Raw genomic sequence first — 26,086 nt, 5'->3', positions numbered from 1 at the left:
CTCAGGAATTAGAAATACCCATGATTTCCATTACATTTTAAATAAATTCTTTATGGCTTAATGATAGCAAGTGTAACATCCCCTTCTGTGAGTCATTGGGTGTTTCTATGGTTTTCCCAGCTCGACTAACTTCTAACGATTAGCAGAATTTTTCAAAGAAAGCTTTCATTTAACTTTACTTAGTTTCAAAACAGCATATCTAACTTCCTCTTTTTTTTGGTTCCAAGAATATGATTTTTTTTTTTTACTTAGCATTTTTATTTAGTTAAGAGTTATTTTCACCAAATTCTTAGAAAAGGATCACTACCCTCATTATATCATTAGCCTTGTTGCCTTTATTCTGAACTCAGGTATGAACTTTAAAACTGGAAGGAATATTAAAGATTATTTAGTCCAGACCCTCACTTTGTAGATGAGGCAACTGAAGTCCAGAGGGCTTAACCCACTTTTCTATGGCAACACAACTTGTCTGTGAGAACAAAACTAGGATCCAGGGGCGCCTGGATGGCTCAGTCGGTTGAGCGTCAGACTTTGGCTCAGGCCTGATCTCATGGTTCATGGGTTTGAGCCCTGCATCGGGCTCTGTGCTGACAGCTCAGACCCTAGACCCTGCTTCAGATTCTGTCTGTGTCTCTTTCTGCCCCTCCCCTGATCATGCTCTGTCTCTCTCTCTCTCAAAAATAAATAAATGTTAAAAAAAAAAAAAAAAAGAACTGGGATCCAGACCTCTGCACACCTAGTTAAGGGTCCTTCTACACCTGGATTCCTCCCTGAAAATGTGGGTGTTTGCCATCTATTTCCATATAACTGAGGATGATAGGGCTTTCTGAAAAGTTCCTTTTTCCCCACAGGGCAACTTTTCCACAACGGGCAGTTGCTTATACGTTGAGATCACTACATCATAGTTGCTGCCCTATCAGTCCACGTCATGGGGTACAGGGGAAGTGCTTTTAAGGACTTCCTTAAAAGGATGTCCTTTTTGTGTGGCTTGGCTGTGGGCAGCTGGAAATGGCAGTGAAACTCAGGAGACCACAGTGAGAAATGGGAGAGAGAGAGATTAAGATGAGGCATCAGTTAATCTTAGGACTAGGAACGGAGCCACGGAACATGACATGCCTGGCATTCCAACCCAGAAGCTAATGCTGGCATGAGGCTGCTGGCCGTGTAGGACCTTAGATGAAGGCTGCTGGCCATGTAGGGCCATACAAGAAGGGTAGCAGGGCAATCATGGTCCTCTGAAAACCTGAAGAACACGCTTGTAAGAAGTCAGTAGGAGAAATCTCCCACAAGCTTCCATCATCACTCTCACCCGACTGGCCTACTCTATTGGCGGCCTTATGCTCTGTCATTCTTCCTTACTACAGATTCACTCCGTCTAAGGCCACCCCCTCTACTGGCACCCCAGGGTCCTGTCTCCTCTGGCCCAAGCAAGGAACATCATTTTAATGAGCGTCACCTTCTAAACTATCCTGCACCATCATTTTTCCCTTTTCTGTTGAATCGTTTTGATTAGCCGTTGAAAAGCTGTTTCCACCCACTTAAAAAAATAGAAAGAAAGACAAAACAAATCCAACCAAACAAATAAAAACTCTTGGCTTCTTTTATCCTCAGCTCCTGCTCATTTTCTCTCTTCTTTATAATCACACTTCTCAAAAGTTTTGTTATTCCAGCTGTCTTCCTTTTTTCTTTTATTCTCTCTTGAATTACTTTTTAAAAAAAAAAGTATATTTATTTTGAGAGAGAGAGAGAAGGAGAGCAGGGCAGGGGGAGAGAGAGTGGAGAGAGAGAATCCCAAGCAGGCTCCCCACTGTCAGTGCAGAGCCCAATGTGGGGCTTGAACTCATGAACCGTGAGATCATGACTTGGGTGGAAGCTTAACCGACTGAGCCACCCAGCCGCCCTCTCTTGAATTACTTTTAATAGCATAATTTTCCCTCACTATTCCACCCAAATGCCTCCTTTCTGACTCACCAATAACTCCTGGGTTGCCAATTCTCACTCCACATCTTACTTGACTTACCAGCAGGTGTAAGCTGATCAATCAAGCACTTTCTTTGCTTGGTTCTTTGGACATCACACTTTTCTGTGCTCCTTTTTCCTTTACCGGCCACTCCTTCTCCGGCTCTTTTGCTGGTTTCCATTTCTTAACATTGGAGTGCCAGGGCTCAGTCCTTGGATAGCATGCTTTCTTCTTCATTCACCCCCCTGATAACTTCATCAAGTCTGTTTCCTGACTACCCTCAAACTTATACCCCCAATCCTTAAATCTCCCAGAATCCAAGCTCCTTTATCTAATTGCCTACTCAGTATCTGTTCCTTAATATTTAACAGGTACCTTCAAATGTGGATGCATCCAAATCTGAGCTTCTGATCTTTCACCCAAATCTGCCTCTCCCATGATCTTCCCCAACTCAATAAATAGCACCTCTGTCCTTCCAACTGCTTGGGCCCAAGATCTTGGCATCTTCAAGATAAATTTTGAATCTGCTCACGGCTCATCACCTTCACAGCAACCACCCTGGCACAGACAAGTATAATCTCATATTTGGGTAGATGCAGTAGTCTCCTAACTCTAAGGTGACTGTGTAATTTATCAAATATGTCCAAAGTGGAATACTTTTAGGGAAGAAAAGAATTGCAAAAGAGGATGACTAGTCTTTAACTGATCTATAGCAGTGTAAACTGGTATTATGTGTGGTAACTGGCATGTAAGGTCATCTTATCTACCTGGTTTCCTGTTTTACCTTGATCCCTGAACACTATTCTTTACCAAAGTGATCTTGTGAAACTTGTCAGGTCATATGACTCCTTAGCTTGAACCATCTACTGGAATATCATCTCACTTGGTGTGAAATGTCTTTTCAACGACTCCACATGATCTGCTCCTTTGTTACCTCTCTATCCTCTTTTCTACTGCTCTCTCTCTCTCTCTCTCTCTTGTTCCTTCCACTTCAGCCACACTACCTTCCTGATCTTTTCTTGAACTTCCAGGTATACCACTGCTTCTGGAGCTTTGCACCTGCAGTTGCCTATGCCTACAAAATCTCCCAGTTATCTGTTTGGCTCACTCCTTTACCTCCTTCAGGTTTTGACTGAAATATCACCTTCACAGTGAAGCTTAACTTATGCCACCGCCTACAAAAATTGCACTCTGCTCCTCATTATGCTTCTTTCTCTGCCTCATTTTCCTCCACAGCATCTGACGTCCTTATATTTGTGTTTATTGTCTCTTTTTCTCCAGTAGAATGAGGGTAGAAATTTTTGTCAGTCTTGTTCATTTCTGTATTCTGAGCACCTAGATTAGTATGTAACACATAGTAAATGCTAAATAAATATGTGTTGATTGATAGAATAAATTATTTTTTTAAATGTGTATCTTTGAAACAGAGACAGAGAATGAGCGGGGGAAGCGCAGAGGGAGAGAGAGAGACACAGAATCCGAAGCAGGTTCCAGGCTCAGAGATGTCAGCAGAGAGCCTGATGCGGGGCTCGAACTCGTCAACCATGAGATCGTGATCTGAGCCAAAGTCAGATGCCTAACTGACTGAGCCACCCAGGTGCCTCTAGAATAAATTACTTTTTAAAGCATAGTAGCTTAATTAATTTATTAGTTTTTTTTTTCTGACTGGCAGTCAATATAGATGGGTGGACGGATGGATGGACAGATGGATAGATAGATAGATATATAGATAGATAGATAGATGAGAGATAGAATGGATATGCATATTTTCTTTCTTATTTCACTTTCCTCTTCCCTTCCATACATTCATTCATCCATCCATCTTTCCTTTTCTCTGTGCTACATTGACACAATTTATTCATATTTAGATCTTATTAAGCTCATTTCTTTTTGGTGGGGGGTGAGAGGGATAACAAGGTAGTCACTTACCAGGACATGATCCAAGAAAAGGGCACGGGAGGATAGAGAGAGGTACATTAGACTTCAGTATGCTCTGACTCACAGCATTTCACTCACTTCTTACCAAAAATAAGGGCTGCATATATCCAAGCAACCATTTCCCAAACTGTAAACTCAATGATTTCAACATAAGAATAAACAAATGTTCTCAACTGAGCATGAGATCATGAAGGGCAGTACTGTATAATAGCTGGGTTTTTCTTAAGTAAGAAATTACATTTCATCAAAATAGAAATAATTATTTGTAATCACTGAAATTTTATGACAGAGAGATTGTAATATGCCCCAAATTCCTAACACCTGAAAATATATGGATTCTTTCTTATCCATAGCCAAACTATGTTTAAAGATTTCTAATCTATATAAAGTTTTTCATGACTGAGATTAAGAAAATCAAGCCAATGTTATTAATACCCAAACTCCAAAAGAGGAAGAGAGAAAACCACACAGTGGGTGTGAAATTCCTTCCTTCTCTATTAGGAGTTTTCACTGAAAAAAGAAGTTTATAGGAAAAAAATACACTCCAAATCCAGGAAAACATAAACAGCAGATGGACAAAAAGTGCCAAATCACTGTTTCTTGACTCAGACTCAACAATGTGTGAAGTCAAATTTCTCTAGGTTGCAGCTTGCTCAGATGAGGACGTTTCATTCAATTACCTCCAAACCTCTCCTGGCACTGAAGTTACCTGATTCCTTATCTTGAACCTGTCTGAACACAGCTGTGGTCAGGATACTGCAGAAGTTTGACAGTGATGGTGTATACATTCTGTCTTTGGTTTTCTCTGACCTCGTTGGCTATACCTTCCCAGTCTCTCTGCTCAGTGTCCAAGTGCTGGAAGTGGTTCTTCTCTATTTCTGCTTACTAGTTAGTGATCTCATCTAGACACTCCAAAATTTATATTTCTAGCCCAGAATTCACTGTTGATCTCCAGACACATAACAAGAATCATTTTATTTGACAACTGTATTTGGATGACCTCTCAGTTTGGTTTTGGTTTTTTTTAGTCCAGAGAAGAATCTTTGATTCTCACCCTATCCCAAAGTTACTCCTTTTCTCGTTTTTCTAGTTTTGTCAGTCTCAGTGAATTGTACCACCATCCAGCCTAGTTGCTTAAGAGTAAAGCCTAGGAGTTAATTTTAATTTCCCTTTCTCTTATTTCCTATTTTCACCCCACAAGCAAGTTCTATGGACACAACCTCCAAAATAACTCCTGAATTCTGTCCATTTTTCTTCATCTCCATTATTCCCACTTAACTAAAAGTTGCCCTCATTTCCAATGGAACTTACTGAATTAGAATGTTATTTTTAAAAATTTTTTTTCACATTTATTTATTTTTGAGAGATAGACAGAGCATGAGTGAGTGAGGGGCAGAGAAAGAGGGAGATACAGAATCCAAAGCAGGCTCCAGGCTCTGAGCTGTCAGCACAGAGCCTGATATGGGGCTCGAACTCACGAATAGTGAGATCATGACCTGAGTCGAAGTCAGACACTTAACCGACTGAGCCACCCAGGCGCCCCAAATTAGAATGCTATTTTTTAAATATGAAATTTATTGTCAAATTGGTTTTCATACAACACCCAGTGCTCATCCCAACAGGTGCCCTCCTCAATGCCCATCACCCACTTTGCCCTCCATCCCACCCACCATCAACCCTCAGTTTATTCTCAGTTTTTAAGAATGTTTTATGGTTTGCATCTTTCCCTCTCTGTAACTTTTTTTTCCCCCTTCCCCTTGCCCATGGTCTTCTGTTAAGTTTCTCAGGATCCACATAAGAGTGAAAACATATGATATCTGTCTTTCTCTGTATGACTTATTTCACTTAGCATAACACTCTCCAGTTCCATCCACGTTGCTACAAAAGGCCATTTTTCATTCTTTCTCATTGCCAAGTAGTATTCCATTGCATATATAAACCACAAATTCTTTATCCAGTCTCACCGCTGTTGCTTAACATAGTGTTGGAAGTTCTAGCATCAGCAATCAGACAACAAAAGGAAATCAAAGGCATCCAAATTGGCAAAGATGAAGTCAAGCTTTCACTTTTTGCAGATGACATGATATTATACATGGGAAACCCGACAGACTCCACCAAAAGTCTGCTAGAACTGATACGTGAATTCAACAAGGTTGCAGGATACAAAATTAATGTACAGAAATCAGTTGCATTCTTATACACTAATAATGAAGCAACAGAAAGGCAAATAAAGAAACTGGTCCCATTCACAATTGCACCAAGAATCATAGAATACCTAGGAGTAAACCTAACCAAAGATGTAAAAGATCTGTATGCTGAAAACTATAGAACGCTTATGAAGGAAATTGAAGAAGATACAAATAAATAGAAACACATTCCATGTTCATGGATTGGAAGAATAAATATTGTTAAAATGTCCATACTACCCAAAGCAATCTACACATTCAATGCAATCCCAATCAAAATTTCACCAGCATTCTTCTTGAAACTAGAACAAGCAATCCTAAAATTTGTATGGAACCACAAAAGACCCCGAATAGCCAAAGTAATATTGAAGAAGAAAACCAAAACGGGAATGCTATTTTTAAAGTTAGGGCACATGGTGCTTTAATCGGTCTCCCTATCTTCACTGGTAACCCAACAATCCTTCCTCCCTTGAGCAACCAGAGGGATTATTTTAAATATGTCAGATTGTTTATTTTTAATTCTTTAAATTCTCTCTTATTACACTCAAAATAAAATCTCAACTCCATCTTCTTAAAAATCCTGTATAATTTGGTCTCTGCCTATTCCTTCTGCTTTGCATGCCCTTTCCCAAACTTTTCATGGCAGATCCTTTCTTGTGATTCATATCTCTCATCATTGCTTCCTCAGAGAAAGGTTTGCTGCTTATACACTGTCCCACACTACCCTGTTTTAATGTGGTACACAGCACTTCTTACCATCTCCCCCTTCGGCAGATCCTAAGCTCCTTGTGAACAGAAACTGAACCCTTCGAGTTCATTATTACAAGTAGTCTGGCATCTGGGCAATTCTTAGAAGGTTCTCAGTATGTATTCGTTGAATGAATTCATGAATGGATATTCTACTACCATAGAGCTATTTTGTGATAGGCCCAACCCTTCTCATCCCTATTTCTTTCCCTTTCTTTCTTTCTTGAATGGTTGCTTATCTGGTGTAAACTTACCCAATTCTCTTAAAGTTGGCCCAGAGTTTCAAGTGGATTCACCAAGACCAGAAGTTATGACTGGTTGCTGGTTGAAGCCACAGTTGCATGTAGACCAGTAAGTTCTTGTAAAATGACATTTCTTAGCGCAGATTTGATTCACATTTGTGTTGACTGCCAAAGGGAACTGTCATCACATACCTCCATGGTACCGTGAAACTGCTGACAACTTACAATTCTTAATAGGATGATGGGCTCAATGCCCTGCAAACAGTACCACTGTTGGTAGATGTCTTCTTGTGGATGCTGATCGGTGACATAATATTTGAGAATCTTTGGCAATTGCTTTGAGGCTCTCTACCCTTGCACATACCATCCTGGATTACTTTATATTATACTGGACTCAATCATAGCCTGGTTTCTTCCCATAGATGTAGATCCTGCCCTCCATGATACCAAGTAGAGCCATTGCAAAGAGGCTTTTATCACAGAGAAACCGACCTCAGGGTTAGCCAAACCAGTTTTGGTCCTAGCTTTAACAACATCGTTCTGATTCACACTAGCCTTAAAAATCTGTGTGCCAAAGTTGCAGGTTTCTGTAAAGTAGAATTCATATGACTTCTATGGACACCGAATGAATGCTATAAAGGAACATAAAATGACTAGAATGAAAGTTCTATGAAATAAAAGATAACTGCAATCAGCTATTACTAAAGCAAAATGTTATTTTACTTCTTTGAAAGATAAAATTTGGTAGAATGTATTCAACTTTGAGGTCTGTGGTTGCAGTTCGGTTCAATAAATATCTATTGAGCACCTACAGTAGGCAAGGCCATATGTGTTATGGAAAATTGAAAGAACCAAAAAACAATAATGTGATGAGTGGAATAGAAAATAGACTTCTAGACAAATGGATGACAAGTGAAATTATTTAGTTTTCAGGGGGAAAAAGGCCGAGTTCAGGCACATTATATACAGATTGTCTTGTTTTCAGAGAGCAATGATGTAGAAGCAGTATTTTGTCTGATATTTAGATCATAAAAAGGAAAACCTTATTGATTTTAAGAAATAATTTTTATGGAAACTGGCCTTCCCTTCTTGAAAAGTTTAAAGGACCTTTCTACACTGGTTTAAGTAGTCCTGCCTGCTAACAGGAAAATATGGAACCTCAAAACCTCATGATAAATTTGGGCTGGGAACTATCATGATTTTTACTCATACGCCTGTGTAGCGTGAGTATAACTGTACCAGCTCAGGACTTTAACTCATACTCCTGATCATATATCAACCATAATGTCACATTATGGCAACAGTGAGGCTCTCGATAGGCTCCCTAATTGCTGCTTTGGTAAGACCCACCTCTGAACAACCAAATGAGTTAGAGAAAGCAGCTAGCACCCAAGAAACACTTACAGCCTCCTGTAATCATAAAGCTGGGGACAAGAAAGGCATGGGGAATGTGAACATAATCTTTAAGCAATTCCAGTTACCTGGAAACGAGTTTTGAACGGATTTTTATATCCACGAAGGACAAAATCAGAGATAGCAGTTGCAAGTGATAGGCAGGCATTTTTTTTTTTAATAGAAGGATCACACAACGTTGGAAGCTGGTGATCTCCACATTCCTAGAGTTGAAGTACAGACGGTTGGGGAAGAAGAGCAGATTGCCTGCAGTGAATGAAACTGAACTCGTGGTTCTCAATGGGAGGGTGTTTGTAAATTTGTAGGAATGTTTTTAATAGCCACCAGGAAGGTTGTTAACTGGGCTTCTGTAGGCAGGAAGCAGAAATGCTAGATGTTCTGCAATGATCACGAAAGCTCCAAACAGAAAAACTGTCCCAAGTCCCACATCCCACATATGTTTGTAATGTCATACCAGAATAAATCCACTATAAATGTAATTGCAAGTACTTTATCACATAATAATGTTAGAAAAGATTTTCTGGAAGTTGAGTAAAATAATTTAGAAGAAAGTTGTCATTAAGAAAAATACCTAAATGGAATTAAGGTGTTATTTACAAATTACTCAATAATTTACTTTTTCTGCCAATAGTTTCTATTTAATATGTTATGTATCTCCAGCTACCTATTTAATTTTATTTATTTATTTAAAAATTTGTTAATGTTTATTTATTTTTGAGAGAGAGAGAGACAGACAGACAGACAGACAGACAGAGTGTGAGTGGGAGAGGGGCAGAGAGAGAGGGAGACACAGAATCCGAAGCAGGCTCCAGGCTCCCAGCTGTCAGCACAGAGCCCGATGTGGGGTTCAAACCATGCGATCATGACCGGAGCTGAAGTCGGATACTTAACCAACTGCGCCATCCGGACAACCCTAATTTTAAAGGGTGTTAGTGTGAGGATTTAATTTTTGCCATGGCCAATAGAAGACAAAAAGATTTAAGACAGAGTGTTTTATGCACTGAATTATAGAGAAAAGCAACTACTGGGGAAACTAAGGAAAGACTGTGTTTTGTTTTGTTTTGTTTTGTTTTGTTTGGGATTTGTTACGAGTTTTCTAAAGCTACATCCCTACCAGCAATGGTACTCTGGGTGTTTGTTTAAGCTGCTAATAAAACACCCTGGATCAGTCTTTACCTACAGCTACGCCTATAAACATATGTGGTGAGAGTGACAATTTGACACTCTTAGAACAGACTTAGATACAGACTATAAATTAGCAGACATCCGAAACAGGATGTCAGTAAGTTGCATTAAGTGTTTTGAAAATATTCTTATTTTCAATATTGCCATTCTCTATACTGTTAATTTTCAAAATATAAAAAGGAGATCTCTGCTGTGAAAATCACACATTGAAGTGCATCCATTTCTAGGTGGCCCCCCTTACACTGACACTACCCCACAACTGTTTGCCAATCCATTCTCTTGCCTGCTGCTGATTATAGACTATTATCCCTGAGGCCCCTTTATGTATCAGAAACTAAATGTAATACCTCACTATGTGGAAAACTGTTGAATGTAAAAGATGTGTTTTGTGTTAAATAGTGTCACTTCCTAGTTGTATTTCATAATATAAATAATTATTTTGACACTACACTACACCATCATTTCCAGCTCATTTGCAAGAATATTATACTTTCCTCATTTCCCCCCATCCACAGCCTATTATTTTTCTTGGCATGTTCTCTTTACTTTAATTAAGGTTATTTTCCTCTTTCTCTCATCACATGCAAATACATGTAATCTCTTACTACTTATCCTAATTCTAACTTTTATTCAAGGGTCCACTTGTACTTATGCTTGCTCAGTTATTTATTCACGCCTTTATTTCCTTTTATACGTGCATGGAAGAACTACTGATTCCTTTACTGCTTGTAAACTTCAACTTTTTCATTTTAATTATGTGCAGTCATTAGACAATTCCATTTTGACTTACAGAAGCACTGTATCTGAACAAATACACAGGGAATCCATATGATTTTGTTATATTTTTTTTACCTTGGTTTTACACTACAATTAGGACATTATATCAACTTTGAAAATCAGTATGTGGGTTATTTTATCTATAAGTCTCAATTTGAGATATTAAAAAGGGCATCACATAATACTTACATGAGAAAGGAATGGTGTCTGATAGGGGTTGAAAGCACTGCACTAGATAATCTCTAAGGCTTTTCCTTTTCTAAATTCCTAAGATTTCTTCATTTCTCTAATCTCACTAAGGATGGGGAATACTCCTGACTCCCAGAATAGCAAAAATTCCATTCACAGAAACCTATATTAAGTTGAACGAGGGCGCCTGGGTGGCTCAGTTGGTTAAGTGTCCGACTTAAGCTCAGGTCATAATCTCACAGTTCATGAGTTGGAGCCATGCGTCAGGATCTCTGCTATAAACACAGAGCCTGCTTTGGATCTTCTGCCCTCCTCTCTCTCTCTTCCCCTCTCCTGCTCATTCTCTGTCTCTCAAAAATACATAAACATTTAAGTTGAACATACATGTTTATGTTGCACTTATGAAAGAGAGTGAACATTTTTCTGTTATTTCATCAAATTGAAAAGACCATGACAAATCAAGAGATGCAGACGCTAGTTCTCTGGGCATGACTATTTTCACAAACACCCTCATGTATATTTTTCTTACCTAGCTTGACAAGGCGGAGCATGGAGGTATTACTTCCTCTTTCAGTGCAAGCGGTTACTGAGAGGTTGTAGATATCTCCTGGAGGCAGACTGAGAATCGCAGTCATGACATTGCGTGTTACCTGAAAGACCCATCAAGATTGAAGGTTTAAACTTCTAATGAACTTGAACTAGAACACCACTCCAAACAACTACAGGGCTATGGTAGGCATTCTGTCTACTCTATGCTGCTTTCTATAGTTGATTACAACCCTACGGATATTTTATTTCCTTTGAAAATGATATGAATTCCTCAACTGAACCAAATGCAAGGTAGCTCTACCCGTGCACAATAAATATCAGAACATTTTTGCAATTAATCCTCTATTTAGAATAGGTACTACTCTGATACTTTTCTTCTTATTCACAGCAAATTTTAGAAAAGGCAACTGTTAGGTGTCTGCTGATATGTATATAACTCAGCCCTAGCTGAGAAGCTCAGAAGACACCTAGTCATATCTATAGCCACTGGTTTCTTAACTAAAGACTACATTTCCTAGTTTCCTCTATAGCTAGAGGGAACCATGTGATCTACTTCTGACCAATGGATCATAAGTGGAAGTCACATGGGCAGCTTATAATCCTGTCTACACTCTGTAAGTGCTGGGCCTCCATATCTTCTCCTTTCCTCTCCCTGCATGCTAGAATATGGATGTAATGATGATAAGGTTCAGCTATACAAATGAAGACTACACAGTTTTAGAAGAAACAACAAGACAGAAAGAATCTGGACCCCTGGATGATTGATCCTTTACAGCAGAGGTGCTCTGACAGTTCTATGCTAGCACGAGAGAAACAAGCTTTTATTTTCTTCGAGCTATGTTTTTTTTTTTACAGTAGTTTAGTCTGTACCCTAACACCATGTCAAAAGTGTAATTAATAAAGCAGGAGAAAAGAAATCAGTATTTTCAATGTACCCAAATATTTAGGCATTGGTGATATATGGAGAAAATATCAAAACACATTAACTGTGGTTTTCTTGAAAATGTTTGACATCCTGAATAAAAACCTCAAATCATAACTTTAAATGTAAATGATGAGTAGTTTTAACTATTAGAGATCACTATTAAAGATTAAAAGGTAAACTCTCTGAAAGGAGGAATTTAATTTTTTTTACTGTCCCTTCTCTGGAGCCCAAAACAGTGCCAACTGGCATAAACCATTTGTTTAATGTTTCAATAAATGTTTGCTTAATGGTTTTCAAGAGTTTATGTAAATAAATGTTCAGATGCCCGATACTGGGATTCAAAAAAACATACGCTTTTTTTAATTTTCTTCTTTCCTTCTGCAACAACCATCCAGTGTAACATTCTAGAATGGGAGAGGTCAGTTGTGTCGTCCCCATATGTCCAACTGATATATAACAGACTGTTGAAATACTCCACAGATGTGATTTCTGGAGCAACTGGGGCTACAAGGAAGGTAAGAGGCACATTTTAGTTTAATAAGAGACTAATATAATTAAAGTACTTACCAACAGAGCATGCAATCCCATGTAGAGTTAATTTAGAGAATTAAAATTCACACCATAAAGGGGTACCTGGTGCCTCAGTTGGTTAAGCATTGGACTCTTGATCTTCGTTCAGGTCATGATCTCATAGTTCGTGGGTTTGAGCCCTGCATTGGGCTCCTCACTGACATCGTTGAGCCTGCTTGGGATTCTCACTCTCTGCCCCTCCCCCGCTCACTCACATGCTTTCTCTCTCTCTCTCTCTCTCTGTCTCAAAATAAATAAACCTTAAAAAATTCACACCATAAGATGGTCCTGGGGATCCCAGGACCTCTCAGTAACATAAAGAAGGTTGGTGGTAAAAGCTGGGCACTGATTTCCTGGGTCCCCACCTTGTATGGCCCAGACACAAGGCAGCCAGACCCATCTATACCTGAGGATATCAGGTCTTTTATATTGATTTCATAGTTAGAAGATTCCTAAAATGTTCACTTCTTTGCATCCACTTGTTGCATCAATAAATTAATAGTATAAGGTATTATCGAATTGATTTTCCAAGCAGTACTGGAAAACTTGGGGTCCTATAAAAGTATATTTTTTATTGTGGCATAGCAAAGATGTTTATAGAAATAAAGGGCAGTAAGATCAATGATTAGAGGGGCAGGAAATAAATATTGTTTATATAAAATCACAAAGCAATACCATTGATCATGTCTAACCAGCACCTTGCAAAAAGTAGGCTCTTAATAAATGTTACTGAGCAAGTAGCAAGGAAGGAAAGAAGGGCTCTTTTATCACACCACGAAACTAACTTCTAACACTGAGTTTCTTCATTTATTTTATATTCTGACACATTTAAATTCAAATTTTTTAATGGGGAGGAGAGTTCATTACCAGCTTTATAATATATGAGCTCTGAATGTATATTTTAATTATTTTTTAAACTTAATTGATAATTCTGAAGATTTTAAGAAACACGCACACACAGTTGAAGTTCAGTTCCCTGTGCATGCTGGTTTGGACAAGCAAGTGTTCCATTCTGAGAGACAGCACAAGACCAAAGGAAATATCTGGAGGAGAATTTCTATAAACCATGAAGATTTAGTTTCCTCGATATGCTACGAGTACTTGTAACAAACATTCATAACTATGCTTTCTAGAACAATTTTTACGGAAGAGACTTGTAATATAGAGCGTAAAATACATTTCTGTAGCAAGCAAGTTAACACAAACCCAAATCGTATTTCAGAATAGTCTAATAAAGAGAATAATACCTGTGGCTTCTTTCCTCCATTATATTTCTATGTACTTCGTTATACATATGTATCTATACTTACATTTTGCCAAAGGATATTTTCTCATGTTCTAATTCTACTGAGGACAAGAAATACTTTTAAAATTGCAAACCCAGAAACGTATTTAAAATTGTATAAGTATTAACACAAATCCCCGCACATAAGTATTAACTAGAGATCTTTAGATTTTTACATGCCATGTTGTTGCCTTAAAATTCAGCATATTGCTGAAAGGCCACAAGATGTCACTATTTGTTTATTAAACATAATTTGGTACACTGGCATAATTACTATGCATTTGACTTGCAGACAAAGTTGCCTAACAAAGACAGTAGTCCAGAGATCCTAATAAATCACACCTTATTCAAATATTTTATTCCTGTATCCTTTTATATCACACGATTTGGCGTTTTGGATCACAACTAAAAGCACAGGAAAGAAAAGTGTGATATCCTTGTTTGCTTTAAACTTGAGACGAGGGAAGAAAAGCAAAACGAGATAAGGCAAATATTTCAATTGGTTTTAAAAATAAGTCTAAAAATAAGTCAGTGCCCATATATATTTTAATAATGATTTACATTATATAATTTACTTCTCACACTACCTGTGAAATATTATTATGCCTATTTGACAGATGGGAGAGTTGAGACCGTCTATATTCATATGCTTAGGTGACACCGTGAAGGGACAGTGTCAGCATGACTTAGGAGATAGTCCCAGGAGGGCTCGCTTCAGCAGCACATACACTAAAATAGGAGATTGTCCCAGGAAAAGATAAGGAGTTCACAAAGATCAATTTGCTGGAGACAACAGACTGCTCACCTAGCCAAGCAGCTCACTTAACCATATAACTATTCAGACTTGCCAGGCCCATAACTTTTGCCAGGTCCCAGTCAGTTCCCAGCTCTGAAAGGCACACCTAAGCCACTTGAGTCCAGAACTCCAAATCCTGTTAATCGTTCGTTTCCAGTGTCCCCCTTCAGAGACACCATAGAGAGCCTGGCAAGGTGGTTTTCTGCTTTATTACAGAGAGTTCTAAAACACTTGGTCTTGCTCTATTAGCCGGTTGTTAGGTCACATTTTGAATTCTGCCAATGAGAAAAAAGAAGTCGAGGATCATTAGGACAATTTGCTCAAAGTCTGACAGCTAGAATTCTGGAGGGCCAGGTCTGCTCAATCACGTCTTCAGATGCAAAGTCTGGGCTCCTTTCAGACGTCTCTGTCTGAGGGGGAAAGAGTATTCTCAGAAAGGCAATGTCAATAAAGTTAAGCTGTATGAATTATTTATATGGTAAAATGTAACTAAAATTAAGTATGCAATTATTAATATAGTCAAGAAGCTCACACACTACTTATCACATAATTGGTATTTTCTACCTTTTTGATATTTTGGTAGTCTTTCACTTGTCTACTCTAGTGTTACTATTAATATCTGGAACACAGGGAGCTCCAGATATTGTCTAGTAAAGGAAAGGGATATACTATGTATGTTGATAGTGTAAGAATTCACATGATTAACTTCTTTTTTTTTTAAGATGTTATTTTTAAGTAATCTCTATACTCAACATGGGGCTCGAACTCACAACCCAGAGATCAAGAGTTGCATGCTCTACCAACTGGGCCAGCCAGGTGCTCCCACGCGATTGATTTCTTTGCATTTTCTTTCATTGATAAAGTCTGACAGACTAAAACTAGATGTCCAGTGAAGAAAATATTTTGGTAACATTTTTCTTCACCTAAACATATTTTTCTCACATCTTCTCTCAGTATAACACTAATTATAGCCTTGTAGTCCAACCAAAATTTCCTGAAAAATCATAGTTCAAATAGGATTCTGAAATAGTCAGTGTTTCTTTGATGAAATCCCCCTTCCATTGCCATCTCTGACCACCTCTGTTATCTATCTCTGCTATATGAAAATGAGCTAACAACTATTTCAGTGCTTTAAAAAAAAAAAACCTGAGGCTTACAAAAGTTAACATGCACAGGTTACACAGGGTAGATGGCCGATCCGTGATTCAAACCTAGGTCCATCAGTCTCCAAAGCCTGTTTTAACTCCTGCTGTGGACAATGCTGCCATCAGCCTGTAACTTTACAACTTGAATTAATAAGGAAATGGAGGCACTCTAGCAAACAAAATCATTGAGTGGGTAAAATCAGTTGAAGCCCAAAGTTCTGTCTGCTACATCTCTATTCTAATCGATTCCAAACAGGGGCACATAAATAAAGGACAATGACTCAGGATGAAAATGTATTTTGATTTTCAAAGACTATCATTTAAACAAATAATGAACTTTCAGAATCAAGGATACTAGCTTCCATGAGACTGAGCTTCAGTCAGTGCTGGGTGAGTGCCTAGCACTTTCTGGAGATGTATCTCTTCAGAAACTCCTCAAAATGGCGTTCTCTCCCCGTGGAAGCCGTTCCCATAACACCACTCACCTGTTATGAAGCTTATGGTGGAGCTGTCGCAACAGCTCAGTTCTGGGTCTCCCCATGTTACCATGGTAACTCGAAAGTTGTAGTACCATGCTGGCAACAGATTGGCTATCCTCTAAAAAGAGCAAGGAGACAAAAGAGCAAGGGAGAAAAAATCCTATTTTTGGAATAGAGTTACTTTTATTAGGTCATGAAAATTATTAATAAGTATTTTTTATTTTCCTTCCCATACCTTTTTGTATTGTATGTATATACATGTATGTATATCTGCATGTAAATAGAATGATCTACAAACAGAACTTTTAAAAAAGTGATTCATCGGTATTGAGTCAAATGTTACTAATATTGGTCTCGTTTTGCAGTTTCCTAAGTTGTATTACGCATGTGAAATAGTACTTATTTGTAAGCGACTGTACATACACATTCCCCTATTTCTACAAAAACTGGCCTCTCACGACTTTGTGTTCTCCCAGTTTGGACCATAATCATGCATCCTTGTTGGGTGGCAAATACCAGAGACATCAACCGGGTAGAGGGCAATCGTGCACTTCATGTGTGACCTGTGCCTTAGAAATTATTCCAGCCTCAGAAAGTGCAATCTTTCCCTGCTCTCTTGAAAAGCATCCTCTAGTTGCACCTGGTTGCAACCAACCTCAGTTGGTTAAGTGTCCGACTTCAGCTCAGGTCATAATCTCACAGTCTGTGGGTTCGAGCCCCACATTGGGCTCTGGGTTTACAGCTCAGAGCCTGGAGCCTGTTTCAGATTCTCTGTCTCCCTCTCTGTCTGCCCCTCCCCCGCTCATACTCTCTCTCTCTGTCCTTCAAAAATAAATAAACATTAAAAAAAATTTTTTTTTAAAAGAAAGAAAAGCATCCTCTAATAGCCTGACATCATAGGTATTTAAGTGATGTGTAGATGTTAAGAATACTCATCACTAGTGTTAAAACAGTGTCAACTAATTATTGAATGACTAACGGTAACTTTTTGTGTTTTCCTCCTAGGGACAGAGACAGACCATAAGCTCTTAGCTCTATTAAAACGTGGATATGCCCAATTAGGGGTGAAAGCATGCTTCACATAATTATTTCTCTCTCTTTCTCTCTCTCAATCTCTCTCTCTCAATCTCTCCCTCGGAAAAAACAGTCCTACACGCAAAAACAACTAAAAAAAATCTTGAAGGTAGCAAACCACCCATGTGTATTTACAGGTAACTTTTTCTGATACACTTGGTACAGAAAGGCAAATTTCTTTACACAGGAAGTGTGACGGCTACTTAAGGAACCATTACCACTGATGCAGTTAAGGAGACAGTCGCTGCTATTTCATAGTATGTTGTCCACTCTGATGTCATTGTTGCAGGGTTGAAATAAAACATTTCAACTACATATTTTCTGAACACTCCTAAGTAAGGTCTGCTCCAGCTCAGAACCACTGCCGTAGGACCCAAGGGATAGAGCATTAGATCCTTTATTCCCGTTGGAACTAAGAAGAAGCAGGGAAGGATGAGAAAAGAGAGCCAAGAAGAAAGGTTTAATATCTTTTCGAATGTCTTAGAAATGGCTTCAAACTTCTTAAAACTAGAGTTTTTGCCCTTCTGATATGGTCATTGAATAAATCATATTTGCCTCCGATGTTATTTTTCTGAGTAATAGTTGCTAACTTTAGACCCCAGGTTATACAACTGTAGTCATTTATGACTCTGGATGTAGAATATTGGGTGAATGAGTATGGACCCCCCATATATGATGCTAATGACTTGGGCATGGACACTGCGTCCCCCTCCCCACCAACAATACTCTGGTAAAGTAATTCTTGAGGCTGGCCACTTACCGATAGCAAATGTCACAGGATCTGAAGGTGGGCCAATCAAAGGGCCTTTTCTTAGGTACATCACGACCTGGTACTGGGCACCGGGAACCAGATTTTCAATAATAGATTTGCTTGAGTTCACCTTTAAACCAAACACCCAACATGATTTATTTAGAGGTGGGCTTTCAGAATGTGACACAGAGGCTGATACCATATTCAGGGACTCTTTGTGGAGCCGCAGACGCCTTTGAAATCCAGAAGCCTTTGCTCGTTCTGGGGAAGGTCAGATTTCAAAATTAGCATGATTTATAGTTTATGTGAACACTGAAGGGAACCCGGAACATTCAAATTCTACGGCTGGATTTAATAAGCCCCATGAACTGCTTTATACCATCAATGTCAATTTTAACCATGTACACTAGAGACACATCAGCCTCTAACCATAATCAAATCAGCAATACCATAAGGGTAGTCTGACATCCTAAATTGTAGTGTCAGCTAAAAACATACAAAGATCAGTGCAGGAATGTCTTTGGTCTCTTGTCACTAAGAAGCATATAATATCTAATTATAGAGAAGGAAATGACCTCAGAGATTATCTGCTCCAAATCTCTCATTTAATAGATCAAAACAGTAAAACCAGGAAATGGCCAAGGTCACATATTCAGATGCAGTGTTGGGACTGGAAGCTTAGTGTTGTGACCTCCAATGGCTGTTACAGGCAAGTCTGGGACTAAGCATCAAGATACAGTAGGAAATGCTTCTGAAGGCTATTGTGACCCCTTAAAATAATGTTGTAGAAAATATTTCTCATATAGATGAGCCCTTCTTTACTGTTCTTTTTTTTTTTTTTTAACTTTTGGTTAGGTAACAAATACAATATAGAGAAAAACAGAACCGACATGAATGAAATGTACATTTAAAAAAAATGTACTTATTAAAGTTAAATGTTGGCATGCACTAGGATTAATGGTTCAGTTTACAGGTCAAGAAATGTGACCTTTAATGCCTCTGATATTGAAGACAGCCTTGCTTAGTAGAGAGAACACAGGTTCTCTATTCAGACTGCCTGAAATCAAATCCTGACTCTACCTCTTATCAGCATGGGAATGTATTTATAATTTTTAGCGTGGCTTCATGACTGATAAACTATAGATAATACTATTATATACCTCACAGGTAAGGATGCTTATATACCTCACAGGTTTCTATTGAAACTAGAGATTCAATAAAGATAATTCACTCCTCATCAATTTTTGGCTTCTAGGGTGTATAACATTGTAAAATTACTGTGGAAAGGAGCAGAAAGAAATCAAAGAAGAACAATAATGTTGACAGCTTACCTATGCTATAAGGTTTTTTTTTAAGCTTCGTTATGATTTTAAGAATAAATACAGAATTGATGGGTATGAATTTTAAGCCTTTCTAACACCAGAAACTGATTCTACACAATAGGAATTGTATAACTTGAGTTGGGACAACTTGCTCTAAATGTAAGTAGGGGGAGCAGCATACCATAATTTCTTTTCCAGTAACTTAAACAAAATAAAATGAAGTTGAATTCACAAAATAGCATTTCCACCCCTTCTTTCCTACTCACTCATACCAGAATTTTTTGCCCATGTTTTACTTTTTAAAAAATTTATTATTTTTACAAGTCTATTTATTTATTTTGAGAGAGACAGAGACAGAAAGAGAGAGCATGAGTCGGGGAGGGCAGAGAGAGAGGGAGACAGAGGATCCCAATCAGGCTCCGCACTGAGTGTGGCTCAGGGCTCCACCTCGTGACTGCCAAATCACGAATTCATGACCACGGAGATCACCACCTGAGCAAACATCAAGAGTTGGGCGCTCAACTGACTGAGCCACCCAAGTGTCCTTGCCCATGTTTTAGAATGTGAATTCTGCTGGAAGCCATCTAGGTAAAGTTAGCCAACTAGATATTCTCATCTGATGGAGCATTTCCTGAAGAGACAAACTATGAATAAGAATGTGTATGCTGTGCACAACTAAGCAACATTGGCTTATTTCTTTAAAATACATTTTTAAATGATAAAACTAATAATGCGCATTGCGAAAATTATTCACCCAACAGAAGAGCAAATGAAGTAAACTGGCAATTTTTCTATCCTCCTCCCCCCACTCCCAGCATTTTGGGGGAAAATCTTCCAGACCCTCCTACACACATATATAAATAAGCAATATTATATTGAACCATATAGATGTTGCATTATCAATGTCGCTCCAAACTTTCCTTTAAGACTTAACAACATATTATGCACATGTAGGCATGCCTGTGAATGTTAACCTAGCTCATTAATCACTCCTTTAGAATATTTAGAATAGCAGGACAGACAAAGCGTAGACTACTTCAGGGTGGTGTTAAAATCTCTTTGGTTTGATAATATTTTAGGCAACTACTTGATTCTGATTATTCAAATGACTACCTGAAGTCATAGCCACTTAAGTTTGCCATCATATTTAATATCCTGAGGGTATTTTGCTAGTGAAATAAGTCAGAGAAAGGCAAATACAGTATGATTTCACTGTGTGGAAACTAGAAAGCAAAACAAATGAGCAGACAAAACAAAACAAAGCTCATAGGTATGGGGAACAGAATGGGGGTGGCCAGAGGGGAGAGGGGTTCACAGGAGGATGACATGGGTGAAGGGGGTCAAGAGGTACAAACTTCCAGTTATGAAATAAACAAGTCATGGGGCTGTAACATGCAGCGTGGTGATGACTACAGTTAGTAATATTGTATCGCCTATCTGAAAATTGCTAGGAGAGTAAATCTTAAATGTTCTCATCCCTAGAAAAAAAATTTTGTAACTTTGTATGGTGATGGATGGCAACTAGACTTATTGTGATGGTCATCTTGCAATGTATGTGACTCTTGAATCATTATGCTGCACACCTGACATTAATATAATATAATGTGATAATTATACCTCAATGCAAAAAATATGCCATCATAACAAATTTATCCTAGGGACATGATTCGATTTTTTAATAAGAAGCAACTATGTGTATATACATCACACTACTAAAAAAAAAGGAGAAGAGGGCAATGGTGTTGCAAATAACCTTGCTAACAATTAATCAACAACTCTTTTCTGCCACCCTGTTTTCGAATATTTGCTAAGCTGCCAGCTGGTATCTGTGCTTTTATTCCTCTTATTTATTTATCTATCACTCTTTATTTATCTTGGACCGCCTTGGGAGTAGGTACACTGCACTCTACTTAGTAAATAATGTGTATAATATGTATTTTATTCTCCAGAGGATCATTCCACATCCCCTTCCCCAATTTTCATCCCATCTTTGCATTTCACTATTTCCTCTCTCCCGTTCCCAGCTCACTTGGTCTCCATTTCAGAGAATTCTGTTCAGCCCAATGCCTCTCCAATGAGGCACCGGTCCTATCCCTCTTCAGCTAAAGAAATAGGAGGAAAGATGTCTTAGCACAGGAAATACATGCAGACTATTAAATAACAGGGTGTGTAAATTGTTGGAAGGCACTTACACAAGGCACTTACACAAGGCAGATCACATTAAAAATAAATACACATACATATATTATGTAACGTTTTTTAATCCTGAAATTTAGGATTGTGTGTGGGTCTTCAGAGAAAGTACTGAGAGCATGTTTACTTTGAAGAATTGACAGGGTCCTTTATGTATAACACTGATGGAGCACAGACTTTATGTTCCTCATATATTTGTTAATGAAAAGCACCACGATGGTTGTTAGGGGGCATGCAACGCAAAACACCCTTTTCCACAAACATTTGCCCGCAAACTTATACACGAAACAACCAGACATGAAGAGCACATGCGGGATTTGGACAAGTTCAAATTAATGTGTCCATGGAAGGCCAGACTCTAAGCCTCATGAACTCAAGGTTCGAGTCAAATTTGTTTTATTTCTAGGATCTTGCACTAGGACCCACCTAGCATGCAGAGATCAGCGGTGGTATAAGGGAGGGTAACGGTACTCGCAGTGACTCTCATGGATGACCTGGGTGATATATAAACAACGATCCCGTGGTATAGTCAGTGGTAGATGCCAAGTAGGGAGAGTGAAAGTATCAAATAGCGAAGCATTATCTTAATGTTAATACAGTAGTCCCGCCTTATCTGCAGGGGATTCTGTGTTCTAAGACCCCCCAGTGGACCTCTGAAACCATGGGTAGTACCGAACCCTGTATGTACTCTGTTTCTTCTTATACCTACATACCTATAAACCTATTGTAAAGTTTAATTTATAAATCAGGGACAGTAAGAGATCAACAATAACCAATAGTAAAACCAATTACACAGTATACTGTAATTAAAGTTGTGTGAATGTAGTCTGTGTCAAAATATCTTATCGGACCGTACGCTCTCTTCTTATGGTGCCGTGACACAATAAAATGTCTGTGTGATGAGACAGAGTGAGATGAATGATGTAGAAACTGCAACCTATCGCTAGGCTACTATTGACCTTCTGACTATATGTCACAGGAGGATCATCTGCTTCTGGCCCGTGGGTGACCATGGATGACTGAATCCATGGAAAGTGAAATCATGAATAAGGGGAGGGACTACTGTATGTGTTTAGCCTTAGAATCACTCTTATTTTTGAGCTGCAGGAAATCTTGAATTTCCTGTTGAATGCATTCACAGTACCACTGCAGACAGAATTAAAGAACTATTAATTTTTTTTTTTCTGGATAACAGTTGCTTTAGGAAATAAGCCCAAGTCAGACAGGTACTGGTGATACTGTCTTCTGGATTCTTTTGATTAATGGCCACCTGACTGCAGGCCAGTTTTTGAGACTTTTTGAATAATGTTTTCTCATCTAAACATATGTGTGTGCCTGTGTGTGTGTGTGTGTGTGTGTGTGTGCATGCATGTGTGTATAGTGAAGCAATGGATAATATTGGTGTAATAACAAAATCTTCAAAATGTTCCTGTGGTAATTGAGATAATGCCTCACACAGTGAGGTCTAGATCCCGGGTCTAGATCCGGGCGGGTCTAGATCTCGCCCTCCATTCTAAATATTGGCCTTCTTGCCTGTAATCCTTAACAGTTTCATGTTTGCATCTCAAGAAGGCACTGTCAAAGTACACTTAGACCAGTCTTTTCTGGCTCATTTATAATTTACAAACTCTATCTATACAGTTAGCCTTTGGCTTCTATGCAAAAGATACATAATTTGTACATCAGATGAAGGGCGAAGCAATGCACCTTGGAGCAGTCAAGTTCTATGTCATGTTCTGTAAGAGAAACGGATGTTTCTAGCAAGGTAACCAGTCAGCCGTTTTCGGTAGGCTCAGGAAAGGAAGCTAGTAAACTGCACAGTGAGTCGTGATTACAAATTAATCTGTTTAGCATATTTACTCCTTAATTTAATTGAAGTCAAGGGGTAGCCTCATCCTCAAGTAAGAGCTTATCTCAGTACTTTTAAGCCTTTCTGGCGCTCCAAAGGTCAGGATTCCTAAATTCATCTTATCAGTTTCAAGTTTCTCACTCTTTGAATTTCATTAAATGTGCTAAAAGCTTTCATATAGCAACTGTTGCATTTGAGTATTATATTTCCAGTGTATGACACACGAGTTGATAATTTTACCTGTGGGGAAGTAAATACTCTGTTTGTAAGACACCAAGAATCAGTACATTTGACCGTATGAAAAAATAAAACCAAGTTTTGGGAAAGTACGGCTGGGCACCAGGCTCCCTGTGGATACTTCTGGGCGACGGACTGCAGGATCTGCCCCGGGGCCCATGTGGCAGGGTTTCCCTCCGGATGGATGGTTGGGCCTGAAAGCTCACTCTGGTAGCCATTCCCAGAACTAATGATTTGCACCCCATTTCCACTTGCCCTTCATGCTCCCTTGTGCTCAGCTAAGTCCTATTTCTCCTTCAAAGCTCTCCTCAACGGGGCACCTGGGTGGCTCAGTGGGTTAAGCCTCTGACATCGGGCTCTGTGCTGAGAGCTCAGAGCCTGGAGCCTGCTTCTGATTCTGTGTCTCCCTCTCTCTCTGCCCCTCCCCGGCTTCCACTCTATCTCTCTCTCTCAAAAATAAATAAACATTAAAAAAAATTTTTTTTAAAAAGCTCTTCTTAGCTGCGATTAGTGAGGGGGGATTTTTTTTCCTTTCGTACTTTTAATTTTTGAATTAGTTTTCCAGTGAGCATGAATTATTGTTTGTAGTTTAAATAACAAGAAAAAGAAAATGGGAAAAGTAAAACAAACAAAAACTCCCCAGAATCTTCTGCTTGGTTGTCTCCTTGCCGGGTAAAAGTTTCTCTGGCCAGTTTTCCCAATCCTCTTGCCCCAATCCATATTTACTCATGCCCAGCTCTTTCTTTCTGAGAACTCATAAGGGCTCCCTGGGCCTTATTTTATACTCTGCAGTAACTGTATGTTCCCTTATGCGTTGTTCTCACTAGATTATAAACTCTGCAAGGGGCAGATGCATAGAAATTATCTAGATCCCCGACATCTATCAGAGTACCTGCCACATCGTAGGTCTCTTTTTTTCCCTTAAGTTTTTTAATGTTTATTTTTGAGAGAGAGAGACAGAGACAGAGAGACAGAGTGTGACCAGGGGAGGGGCAGAGAGAGAGGGAGACACAGAATCCGAAGCAGGCTCCAGGCTCTGAACTGTCAGCACAGAGCCCGACGCGGGGCTCGAACTCACGGACCGTGAGATCATGACCTGAGCCGAAGTCGGACGCTTAACCGACTGAGCCCCCAGGTGCCCCCCACATCGTAGGTCTCCTGAATGAGGCATGGAAATAAACGGGGGATGGTAGTCCTGAGAGGGACAGGGAGGAAGACTGTCACTGAAAAGCCATGCACACTCATCCCCCGTGCACAACGCACCCAGGGGAGACCTCAGCACAGCCTCTTGCACCGGCCTCCTGGCTCTGCCTGTCTGGCTGTGCCACAGCAGGCGAATGAACCCGTCAGCATTGTTTTCTGTTCCTTTACCTGAGTGCAGTACTGCTTTTCTAGCCTCTGGCTCTCCTTTTGTTTCTGGCAGGTGAGTGACACCACAGACACGATGGTGCCATTGTAGTTCTCTTGGGAAGACGTCCAGGACATCAAAGCGGTGGTTGAGCTTAAAACGTGGACACTCACATGCTGGGGCTTCTCAGTCAGTTCTTCGATCCACTCTCCTGATGGGCCTGAACATTTCACATAAGAGCACAAGGGAGGTGTCATACCGAGCTGGTTGAGATAAAAGAGTCTCATTTTAAAAATCATGTTGTTCTCCTTTGGCCCTTACAAAGATACTCAAAGTAAGACTGGCAGCTGGACCAGCATGTCTGTATGTTCTCTGCCCAGCTGGTCTCACCACTGCCCGAACAGCAGTGGCAGCAGCAACAAAATCAGTTCTAGGGACAGAGAGAAGCTCTACATCAGCTGTTATGTGCATCTGAGGTGACGCTGGTCAATTCTTCACCCAAGAGAATCTACTTCTCTTCTAACAAACAGTGGGTGGGGCATTTCATCAGTGTTTATGGTTCCTTTGCTGTTAGGACCTTCGGTCTCTAGAAATAATTACTTTGAGATTCAAATTAGCCTCGACTGCCATCGTGTGAAAAGATTTTAAATTTGGTAACAGCAGGATCAAAGAGGCGGGGTGTGACTGTATGAGAGAAGAAACAGGCAAACTCAATTATAGAAGCTGCCTGCAATCCCGGTGATCATTTGAGGGTCGCGGTGGGTTCCTCATTATAAAGTATCAGCATAGAAATGCCCACCATTAGCTTTGTTCTCTTAAGTTTTTAAAGTGGTTATTAGCACAGTGCCTGACACATAGTAAGGACTCAAGAAGTGTTAACATGGTTATTATCTACAGAAAGTCCTTGTTGAAATGCAAATGCACAA

The 26,086-nt window shown here is 39.3% G+C and overlaps 1 protein-coding gene across 1 annotated transcript in view; it reads right to left on the bottom strand.

The window, feature by feature from the left end:
• PTPRO (protein tyrosine phosphatase receptor type O) overlaps positions 1 to 26,086 on the bottom strand; it is a 238,719-nt gene that overhangs the window by 54,609 nt on the left and 158,024 nt on the right. Inside the window, exons 7-12 of the mRNA XM_049625136.1 lie at positions 25,184 to 25,380; positions 18,221 to 18,341; positions 17,679 to 17,872; positions 16,393 to 16,504; positions 12,464 to 12,615; positions 11,167 to 11,287 (exon numbers count right to left, since the gene is read on the bottom strand). Of these exons, the coding sequence (XP_049481093.1) occupies positions 11,167 to 11,287; positions 12,464 to 12,615; positions 16,393 to 16,504; positions 17,679 to 17,872; positions 18,221 to 18,341; positions 25,184 to 25,380 (897 nt within the window). The remainder of the gene's footprint in view (positions 1 to 11,166; positions 11,288 to 12,463; positions 12,616 to 16,392; positions 16,505 to 17,678; positions 17,873 to 18,220; positions 18,342 to 25,183; positions 25,381 to 26,086) is intronic.

This window comes from Panthera uncia, chromosome B4 (assembly GCF_023721935.1).
Source record: "Panthera uncia isolate 11264 chromosome B4, Puncia_PCG_1.0, whole genome shotgun sequence".
NCBI lineage: Eukaryota > Metazoa > Chordata > Mammalia > Carnivora > Felidae > Panthera > Panthera uncia.
This window is presented reverse-complemented; position numbering and strand designations above follow the sequence as displayed.